At 43.8% G+C, this 11,392-nt stretch overlaps 1 protein-coding gene across 4 annotated transcripts; it reads right to left on the bottom strand.

Annotated features, from left to right (window-relative positions):
* Positions 1-470: 470 nt before the first annotated feature.
* Positions 471-10,701, bottom strand: LOC124275617. 4 transcript variants are annotated; one of them, XM_046711221.1, is made up of 5 exons: positions 10,638-10,701; positions 10,422-10,464; positions 2,971-3,024; positions 1,849-2,790; positions 471-1,809 (listed from the first exon to the last, which is right to left on the bottom strand). In XM_046711221.1, the coding sequence occupies exons 2-5, from the start codon at positions 10,461-10,463 to the stop codon at positions 508-510; spliced, it is 2,340 nt and encodes a 779-aa protein (XP_046567177.1). In that variant the 5' UTR covers position 10,464; positions 10,638-10,701; the 3' UTR covers positions 471-507. The 4 variants fall into 4 exon arrangements, with proteins under 4 accessions (XP_046567177.1, XP_046567175.1, XP_046567173.1 ...); XM_046711219.1 differs by having other exon boundaries at positions 471-1,834; positions 1,874-2,790; XM_046711217.1 differs by having other exon boundaries at positions 471-2,790.
* Positions 10,702-11,392: the final 691 nt, after the last annotated feature.

The raw sequence follows: 11,392 nt of genomic DNA, 5'->3' as shown, positions 1-11,392 counted from the left end.
TAAATTATATATTTTAGCCCGGTAATGTACACGTTAGGGCTCCCCGTTCCTTTGTGTACAAAGTGAGTGAGTTTAGTTTTACACCGTACTCAGCAATATTCCAGCTATATGGCGGCGGTCTGTATCGACTCTGGACTACTTCTAGCGGTCATCATGAAAGCTTATTCAGATGATGCTAACCGTTTAATTAGAAATGTGTTGAATTTTTTTTAAAAAGAGTGAGTGAGTGAGTTTAGTTTTACGCCGCACTCAGCAATATTCCAGCTATATGGCGGCGGTCTGTAAATAATCGAGTCTGGACCAGACAATCCAGTGATCAACAGTATGAGCATCGATCTTCGCAATTGGGATACGATGACATGTGAAAGTCAGCGAGCCTGACCACCCGATCCCGTTAGTCGCCTTTTACGACAAGCATGGTTTACTGAAGACTAATTCTAACCCGTTGTGGACAAAGGAAACACGAGATATGGCAAGAACAGGTTTTATTCGTGGACTGAGCTGGTGTTACAGATGCTGCACAGACCAACATAGCAACGTCATCATCGTTAGGAACGACAGCACCACAAATATGACAACAGCAATGCTCGTGTACGTCAGCAGATGCGTGAATACCCTGCGGTTCTTACTTTCCTCTCTGCCATCGTCTAAGCGCCTTTTTATTCCAACCAAAATTTCTGAGAGTTTTCGCAGTTTGGGTTCATCGGATGTTGATTGTGGCTCCATGGCTTTGATGTTCATGTCAAAAAAGGCTTGTTTGGTTGAAGCTGATGGGACGTTTTTGGGGTCATCGGAAGAACCACGGCTTGGTGGGTCGGACCGAGCCATTCCTTGTTGACCTGGAGGGATTGCGGCGAGCAACATTTTCTTCAAAAGCATGGACAAAGGGCGGGGGTTCCTCATTCTTGGAGGCTCAAACTCTTGTGGAGAAACGAGTGCAGAACCATTTGACTCTGGATGCATCTCAATGTCAGCCTCGACTTGGCCGTACACGGTAAACAGCGGTGCGCTATGGATGGCGTCGTTTGGTTCTTCAGGATTTTCCGCATGAAAAGGGTTTTGCCAGTCATCTTCTGATGGTCCGGTGTCATCATTCCTGTCCTCGTCGGTGTTGACTTCATACATTTGGTCCTCGGGATTCACGTGGTACAATTGGTCCTCGGAATTAACGTCATGTGTCTGGTCCTTGGGCATGACGTCGTAGCTCTGTTCCTTGGGTTTGATGTCGATATATAACGTGGCACCTGCGAAAAGTGTGTTATGAAGGGGTATCGAGTTTCCATCCTTGGGAGCGATATACTGTTGGTCCACAGGATCAGCGTCAAGCCATTGGTCTTTGATATTGACGTCATAACGTGGATCCTGGGGTTCCACGTTGACAACCATATCACCGGCGACAAGTGTATTATCAAGGGAGGTTGAGCTTCCTTCAATGGTATAAGGCTTTTGTTCAGCGGGATCGGCGTCAGGGCTTTGGTCCACGATTTTGATGTCATAATTTGGGTCGTAGGGTTCGACGTTGACGTAAGTATCACCGGCAACAAGTGTCTTACCAAGGAAAGTTTGAACTGGCTCCTTGGGGTCGGCGTTAGGCCTCTGCCTCTGCTCCTGAGGGTGGGGGTTGGCCTCAGGCCTCTGCTCCTGCAGGTGGGGGTCCGCGTCAGGGCTTTGGTCCACGATTTTGATGTCATAATTTGGATTCCTGGGTTCGACGTTGACAAAAGTATCACTGGCAACAAGTGTGTTATCAAGGAAGGTTGACATTCGCCCCCGGTGGTCGGCGTTAGGCCTTAGCTCCCGTCCCTGCTCCTGCGCGTCGGGGGCGGCGTTAGGCCTCGGCTCCCGCTCCTGCGCGTCGGGGGCGGCGTTAGGCCTCGGCTCCCGCACCTGCGCGTCGGGGTCGGCGTTAGGCCTCGGCTCCCGCACCTGCGCGTTGGGGTCGGCGTCAGGCCTCGGCTCCCGCACCTGCGCGTTGGGGTCGGCGTCAGGCCTCGGCTCCCGCACCTGCGCGTTGGGGTCGGCGTCAGGCCTCGGCTCCCGCACCTGCGCGTTGGGGTCGGCGTCAGGCCTCGGCTCCCGCACCTGCGCGTTGGGGTCGGCGTCAGGCCTCGGCTCCCGCACCTGCGCGTTGGGGTCGGCGTCAGGCCTCGGCTCCCGCACCTGCGCGTTGGGGTCGGCGTCAGGCCTCGGCTCCCGCACCTGCGCGTTGGGGTCGGCGTCAGGCCTCGGCTCCCGCACCTGCGCGTTGGGGTCGGCGTCAGGCCTCGGCTCCCGCACCTGCGCGTTGGGGTCGGTGTCAGGCCTCAGCTCCTGCGGGTGGGCGTCGGCGTCAGGCCTCAGCTCCTGCTCCTGCTCCTGCGGACGAGGGTCAGTGGCAGACCTCTGTTGCTGGGGATCTGAGTCAGGCCTCTGGTTCTTTATTTTGATGTCATACCATTGGTCATTGGGTTCATCGTTGACATAAAGCGGGTCAGGATCGACTAGTCGTATGTTCTCAAGGGAGGTTGGGCTTCCTTCTTTGGGACCTGCATCATTTCGGTCCCTGGGATCCATGTGCAACGATCGGTACCTGGAATCAACGTCCTGCCCTTTGTCTTTAGGATCTTCAAGCCTTTGGCCCTTGGTTTTTACGTCGTGCAACTGCCCTTTGTGCCGTAGCTTTTCGGGTTCAGCCTCAAGCTTCGGGTCATCAGGAACTACGTCATGCCTCTGGTTGTGTGGATTCAGTTCATTGTTTTGCTCCTTCAAGCTGATGTCATACATTTGGTCCAGTAGGGCATCACCTTCTGAAATGTATACAGTCATAAGTTACAATGGATGAGCGGAATTAATTTGTGATGACATGTAGCAACATTCAAAGAACCTGGATTTTTTTGTTTATAAATAACTGGCAATCAGTTTGGTTTGTTATTTTACGTGATTGTTTTTTCAACTGAAACCAGGTAACAATGGGTTTAAGTTGAATTCTGACTGACCTGACTGACCTGACTGTCCATGCTTGGCTGGCAGCCCGGACACAGCAACCTGAAGAATTGCCAAGAAGTGAAGAATGAGTGATTGTTTCACGCCACTTTGGGCAATTTTCGATGAACTGTAATTACTCTCGACCAAACCAGTTACAAAGCATTAGTAACGATCTAGGGTGATTATTGTTGATCCACAAGATGTTTTGCAGAACATGAAAAATACAGTGATAAACCTTTTTTTCAAAAACAAAAACAAAACCGTAGCCAAAATATTCAACCCCCGGAATACCAAATGGTTTGCTCAAAGTCGAAGTGCAATGGGGTCTTACTTCGTGTGCAAGATTATTGAAAACCGAGTGACGTCAGCGTTTTTCTTAACACACTGGTAATACCGATTTGATAGTTCAAGCCAACCGATATACCATCCGGCAGTTAAACATATACACCTGAAAATAAGTTGAGCATCCCTTAGTAATATCTGTTGACCGCTAACAGTAGTATGTTCAAGTTCAGCTGATGTGATGATACGTATGATAATAATGTTCATTTGAGAAATTATTGCTTGTGTACTTGGTGGAAAGTGTCTCTCAACGGAACCGGTAGCTAACTTCGCTCATCGTATCCCAATTGCTTAAATCGATGCGCATGATGTCTGTCACCGGATTGTCCGGTCCAGACTTGTTTGCAGACTGCCGTCATATCCCTGACTTATTGCTGAATGCAGCGTTAAACAGCAAACAAGAACACGATAGGACGTGGCCGGGGACGAACCACTGGCCTTTCGCACTCAGACAGTGAGCGAGTATTGTTTTACACCGCTTTTAGCATTATTCCAGCAATATCACGGCGGGGGGCACAAGAAATGGGCTTAATTTTACATTGTACCCATTTGGAGAATCGACCCCGGGTCTTCAGCGTGACGAGCGAACGCTTTAACCATTAGGCTTCCCCACCGCCCCTGTATCCACTAGAACTGCAGCCGGTAAGAGTTCCTCCCGTTCCCCCATCCCAAATAATATTTATAAATATACTAAAATTATTAACAAAACTTAACAACAATTACTAGAGGACTCACAAGGACTAAAAGTCCAAAAGTTAGGTTTAGAGTTAGGTTTAGACTGACTGAGTTTGGTTTTAGGCCGCTTTTAGCAATATTCCAGCAACATCACGGCGGGGGACACAAGAAATGGGCTTCACACATTGTACCCATGTAGGGATTCGAACCCGGGTCTTCGGCGTGACGAGCCAACGCTTTAACCATTAGGCTACCCCACCGCCCAAGTTATGTTTATTATTATTATTATTATTATTATTATTATTATTATAGGATATTCATATAGCGCACATATCCAGGCAACTAGTGCTCGCTGATATTTTTTCCCTCGATCATTGGATGTCAATCTCAATGGCACATCGTATTATCAATCTCAACTCCCTGGGGAGTATAGGTTTAGGGTTGGGGGAACGGAAGGAACTCTTTCCCAGGCTGCTGTAAGCATGGGATACCGTGACCATGTTCTAGCGTTGGCTTTCAACAGGGTGTGGAGAGTATGTTTCAATAGTGTCTGCATGAGTGGATAGTTCAATAGGGTCTGCATGAGTGGATAGTTCAATAGGGTCTGCATGAGTGGATAGTCCAATAGGGTCTGCATGAGTGGATAGTCCAATAGGGTCTGCATGAGTGGATAGTTCAATAGGGTCTGCATGAGTGGATAGTTCAATAGGGTCTGCATGAGTGGATAGTTCAATAGGGTCTGCATGAGTGGATAGTCCAATAGTGTCTGCATGAGTGGGTCCAATAGTGTCAATAGTGGATAGTCCAATAGGGTCTGCATGAGTGGATAGTTCAATAGGGTCTGCATGAGTGGATAGTGTCTGCATGAGTGGATAGTTCAATAGTGTCTGCTTGAGTGGATAGTTCAATAGTGTCTGCATGAGTGGATAGTTCAATAGGGTCTGCATGAGTGGATAGTTCAATGGGGTCTGCATGAGTGGATAGTTCAATAGTGTCTGCATGAGTGGATATCCAATAGCGTCTGCATGAGTGGATAGTTCAATGGGGTCTGCATGAGTGGATAGTCCAATAGTGTCTGCATGAGTGGATATCCAATAGGGTCTGCATGAGTGGATAGTCCAATAGTGTCTGCATGAGTGGATAGTCCAATAGTGTCTGCATGAGTGGATATCCAATAGGGTCTGCATGAGTGGATAGTTCAATAATGTCTGCATGAGTGGATAGTTCAATAGTGTCTGCATGAGTGGATAGTACATAAAGGTTAACTTGCAAGTTGCAATAAAACCTTCCATTCATAATTGTGTATTGAACCATTCATAATGATAGTCATCACAAAACGCCCACTACATGCATTTATAGCCCTGACATATCGATAAAACACTAGGCACAAATACGATTTATTATTAAACACGCAACCCAGGAAGCGGAAAATCGCGGATGGCATTTCGGTAAGATCCTGCAATCATGAGCGTTTTTACGCCGCTTCTAGCAATAGTCCAGGTAGAAATGATGTACCCATTTGTGGAATCGGGGAGAGACATTCGACCATTACGCTACCCAACCGCCCCGCAGTGATGTACTTCATGTATACTCTTCAAAAACAGTAGGGGAACCTGAACTCTCAAGATGGATAGGAAGTAAAAACGTTAACAAACTTTGCAAAGACAGACATCTTATGAACGCACGCACTTTCTCTTTATCACCATCGGCGGTGGGGTAGCTCGTCACGCCGAAGACCCGGGTTCGAATCCCCATATGGGTACAATGTGTGAAGCCCATTTCTGGTGTCCCCCGCCGTGATGTTGCTGGAATATTGCTAAAAGCTGCGTAAAACCAAACTCAGTCAGTCAGTTTATCACCATCCCCTAAACAACGCGTGGGATGCACGTGCACAACGCAGTAGACCCATGCACGTGCATGAGGCGTCATTTTTTTTATTTTGACGGTTTTCAAGAAGGTCGATAAATCACTGTACACCATTAATTTTTACAATCATCTTGCATCACACTGTTGTTTGTTTCTAGCCGCTTTCTTGTTTGGAAATGAAAATCGTACACATGCAAATTTCACGTCAAACACCAATCATCTTTCAAGAGCGATTACTGTACAAACAACTATGGTCATAAGGAAGTGCAAGTGGTGATGCACTCTCAAAGCATTCATTATTATCATAACACTGATTGACTCAGATGCTTTTTTCAATCGTAAATTAAAAATGAAGTTCCCCTACTTCTTTTTAAGAGTCATTGTTTACAGTTTTGTTCATCGCAAATCGAAATCGCGTACCCGTATCTTGCACTTCGACTTTAGTAGAGAAATCAGTTCGTAATATTATATATCGTATATTAAGGGAATATAATCATGAATCTTAAACAAGAACATTTACTTGTTTAAAAAAAAATAATAGTACAACTTCAGAAAGTCTCTGACGAGTGATCAACATGAACCTTGTAACACCCTCATCCCAGAATAGAACCATGGTCCTAAATCTTCCCTCTACTTCAATAAATCTCATTAATGCACACAAATATCTACAAATCGCATGCAGTCTAACGTAATGTATACTTTATATCAATTACGCCGTAATCAATGTTCTGGTTTTACACAGATCGGACCTCACACAGAATCGGTGTTTTTAGCGTCTTGGGGGTTTTAACACAAAAGCCAGAGGTTGACAAATTCTTCGATCCCCACAAATTCGAAAGGACAAATAATCTGTTACTGTCAAACTTGATGTGAGAATTGCTCTCTATTCTTTCTGTAGGAATACAAGGGTAGTTATTAAGCTATCAGACCATCATGGGATTTGGATAAGTTTGTATTTCTGTATGCTATACACACTACACACCATTTGGAGCCAAAGTCAAACTTGTTGCCATGAAAACTAAGAAAATATAGATTCTAAAAATCCCTAAATAGGTAAAGGCAACCTTGCGTCTTTCAAGAATGAATACGTATGAGTTTTTAAGAGATATTGCCCGAACAGCCAAACTTACGTGGGAATATTCAACATTCTTAAACAGGAAACGGCACCCCCACCCCCACCCCCACCCCCAGATTAATACATGCTACAAGTTTAAATGAAAAATGTTGAATCCTTTTTTAGTTCTAGAAATTCAGAAAACGAAAAAAGAGCCACCAAATCCGCAATACCACTTCAGGATATGTTTGATATATCTGCTAATTTCTATAGAAAAATATTGAGGCATTCGAGCTGCGTTCTGATGGTCAAACAGACGAGGAGTCGACTATTGTTCTTTCCCGGTACGACTGGACACCTCTTCCAGAGGAAATGAAGACGCCTACAGAATACCAACACATTGTACCCGTGTGGGGAATCGAACCCGGGCATTCGGCATGACGAGTAATAATTAAAGCTTAACCACTAGGCATCATCGTCGACTATCTCGTGGTGCTACGTTGATGAAGTCGTGTCCAAAGTCGGGACAACTCTGCCATACCTTGCCGCTAATGCTAGTAGTTCCCCAACTTTACGTCTACCGGTAGCGTTATGTGTCGCATTATATCACTTGACATCCCACATCCTTAAGGCACAATGTCACATGTCGGACAATATTTTGGCCTATATTATATATATTTGGGCATATGCACTCACTTTAGCTTCCTACTGATGATAAAGGACTTATTATCCCTTACGACTTGCCTGAAATCGATTATTGAAACTTCGAGGCGAACAGCTTCCAAACAGAGAACACTTGCCATGTATGGAATGTAAACAATTGCTCCGTACATCGAAAACTGTCGCACGCGGTGTTGTCAGTGTTGGCCAAACTGGTTTCAATCACAAGTTGTGCGTAGGATGTTCGTAAAGAGCGCTCCAAGGGACATAACTGTGGGGTTCGCTTGAAACAATATTCGGCTGGTAGAGGGCGCGAGAGTCGATTTAATGCGACGTTGCATTAATTCATTCTAACTTTTTAATTTAATACTGTAATCTAATACGTATATTTTGGGGAATAAATTACACGGTATCTTTCCCGAGGGCTGATAGTATTATTGAGAGAAATGCATTAGGTATCGTGTGACCTTGTGTCTCTAACGGAAAGAAAAGGAATAATGAAAAATGTCAGTGTCATCACAATTAACCATCAAAGCTACTTTATTTTCAAAGAATAACGGTGACTACTTTCCAACCACAGCATATTCATCCGCAATATACTTAACCACCTTTTTGTTTCTATACTGCTCTTAAGCTTGGTGAAGAGGTTTTTGTTAATACGAAAATATCTGGAGCAACAAAGATGTAATATGACCGAGCGTACCGAGACTTTCAATTATAGTTTGGCATGAAATGCATGTGGACCCGGTTTTTTGTAAATATCTCTTCATCCAATGACCCAATCGATCTCAAACTGTGCAAGTGGATGTTTTGTTAGACAACCTAATCACATTATAAATCACCGATTTTATGCATTTGTATTAAAGAATCTGTCTATGTAACTGTCAACAAAATAAACAGCAGAACGCAGAATGCTTGCAGAGGGAGGGAGCCAATGACCTCTAACAGCGGCAGTGTTGGGTCATAAAGGTCAACGTTCGTCAATGTAGATCAGCTATGCACGTGACAGGTATGAAGAGGTGTCACAGGTCGTGAATAGGGTCAGGTGGGTGCCAACTGTTAACCATCATACGGAGTTTGTTTCTCTGAGTTGTTCAACATTAACCACAAAACCCATTAGTGAGAATTATTCTGTAGGTTTAAATCTTTAAATTGTGCAAATAGCCGGCGAATGACATCTCTGATGACCCTGATGTCAAAATCTAACTTTGGATGCCTACCTTTTTGTACCAGGTTTTGTTTATTGGTTGTTGGTTTATTTTTCAAAATTTTAGCACGATGTTTTTTTTCATGCCAAGAGCAAAAGTTGTACGTTTCATGTAATCCGACACCTTATCAATCGGTTCGCTACGTTTGCTCTCTTTTTAAAAAAAATTCAACACATTTCTAATTAAACGGTTAGCATCATCTGAATAAGCTTTCATGATGACCGCTAGAAGTAGTCAATGTGAATGATCCAAACGGTCTATCACTGTGCAGTGGACAGGTAACTATCATGAACTGCACGTGCATAGGTGATTTACAATGTGATTAGGTTGTCTGACAAAACATCCACTTGTACAGTTTGAGATCGATTGGGTCATTGGATGAAGAGATATCTACAAAAAAACCGGGTCCACATGCATTTCATGCCAAACTATAGATATACAAGTGAGTGAATATAATTTTACGCTGCTTTTAGCAATATTCCAGCAATATCACAAACCGGAGCACCAGAAATGAGCTTCCCACATTGTACCTTTTGATATACAAAATAAGAAATCGTTTGAAATATTCTCACAAAATAACGCACGACTGAACAACTGATTACGGAATGAGGAAACTGCGGGCCTTAGCAACAGGTTCAGATTAACGTTAAACGCTGCTTTGGGCAATAACCTTGAAATACGTCAAGTGTGTGTGTTTTTTCCTAAAATCAAACAAAAACATCAAAATATGTCGCGGGTTGTACATATGTAACCCACAGCCTGAACAACAGTGTATTCTTCTCACCACCCTCCTCAATTGCGTGGCTGCTATTGAATATAATTGTTTTATTATGTTTTAAAACGTGACTTAGAAATTGTGTGTATCAAGCAGAACTTGCAGTAAGCTTATCGATCAATTATTTCAGTTGAGTTGGGTGTTGGTAATATAAAATGAAAACGCTTACAAATCCGAGAATGGCAGCCAGGTAGAAATTGTGTGTATCAAGCAGAACTTGCAGTAAGCTTATCGATCAATTATTTCAGTTGAGTTGGGTGTTGGTAATATAAAATGAAAACGCTTACAAATCCGAGAATGGCAGCCAGGTAGAAATTGTGTGTATCAAGCAGAACTTGCAGTAAGCTTATCGATCAATTATTTCAGTTGAGTTGGGTGTTGGTAATATAAAATGAAAACGCTTACAAATCCGAGAATGGCAGCCAGGTAGAAATTGTGTGTATCAAGCAGAACTTGCAGTAAGCTTATCGATCAATTATTTCAGTTGAGTTGGGTGTTGGTAATATAAAATGAAAACGCTTACAAATCCGAGAATGGCAGCCAGGTAGAAATTGTGTGTATCAAGCAGAACTTGCAGTAAGCTTATCGATCAATTATTTCAGTTGAGTTGGGTGTTGGTAATATAAAATGAAAACGCTTACAAATCCGAGAATGGCAGCCAGGTAGAAATTGTGTGTATCAAGCAGAACTTGCAGTAAGCTTATCGATCAATTATTTCAGTTGAGTTGGGTGTTGGTAATATAAAATGAAAACGCTTACAAATCCGAGAATGGCAGCCAGGTAGAAATTGTGTGTATCAAGCAGAACTTGCAGTAAGCTTATCGATCAATTATTTCAGTTGAGTTGGGTGTTGGTAATATAAAATGAAAACGCTTACAAATCCGAGAATGGCAGCCAGGTAGATGTACCAGAGAACCATCCTGAAACGATAAATATTAACATTGTCAGTATATTGACTGTAAATAAGCAACGAAACTACACTAGACTGCTTTATGATCCATTTTAGAAATATCAACCAAACAAGAAGTGTAGTTGACTTTATGAAACTGATGTTCAATTGTTTGAAAACACACACACATATGTCAACACTCACCTGCGACCTGCGACCTACAACTGCACTGAGCTCTCCTTCACGTCACGTGCTCTTTGCCGCAATAGAATCACGTGCTTCACGTGGGTACGTCATAATAGGACAGCCCTTAAAGGCGCTCTATTGTATTTCCAAGTTGTAATGAGTGGGTAAGTTTTACGCCGATTTTAGCAATATTCCAGCAATATCACGGCGCGGCACACCAGAAATGGGTTTCACACATTTTGCCCATGTGTGGAATCGAACTCGGGTTTCGGTGTGACGAGTGAACGCCTTAACCACAAGTCTACCCCCAACACCCCTTCAATTTTTAGTGTTATAGCGAAATATACGTCTAAGTTTTAAACGTTTACAAAGTTTGTGAAACTTAATCCCTCAATTACGTTTGGCGAAATCCCTGCCCTGCACGAGAAACAAAGGCATATATGCTTGTGTACTACTAGCGTCTCTAATGGCTGGCTCCACTCTATCCCATAATGGCTCACAAATTGAAACCCATTTGTGGTGTCCCCCGCGTGATATTGCTGGAATATTGCAAAAAGCGGCGTAAAACCAAACTCACTCACTCACACTCACAAATTGAAACCCATTTGTGGTGTCCTCGCCGTGATATTGCTGGAATATTGCAAAAAGCGGCGTAAAACCAAACTCACTCACTCACACTCACAAATTGAAACCCATTTGTGGTGTCCTCGCCGTGATATTGCTGGAATATGGCAAAAAGCGGCGTAAAACCAAACTCACTCACTCACACTCAC

Source organism: Haliotis rubra, unplaced genomic scaffold, assembly GCF_003918875.1.
Source record: "Haliotis rubra isolate DU_JTF1 unplaced genomic scaffold, ASM391887v1 Scf20, whole genome shotgun sequence".
Classification (NCBI taxonomy): Eukaryota; Metazoa; Mollusca; class Gastropoda; order Lepetellida; family Haliotidae; genus Haliotis; species Haliotis rubra.
Note: the sequence above shows the minus strand (reverse complement) of the source record. Positions and strands in the feature narration are given on the sequence as shown.

Bases quoted from the DNA above. Each gene is read 5' to 3' on its own strand.
- LOC124275617 (XM_046711217.1), bottom strand. From the start codon at position 10,463: ATGGTTCTCTGGTACATCTACCTGGCTGCCATTCTCGGATTT. The intron at 3,025-10,421 runs GTAAGCGTTTTC...GCAATTCTTCAG, and splicing joins TGGCTGCCATTCTCGGATTT to GTTGCTGTGTCCGGGCTGCC. The intron at 2,791-2,970 runs TCAGAATTCAAC...ACTGTATACATT, and splicing joins AGTCAGGTCAGTCAGGTCAG to TCAGAAGGTGATGCCCTACT.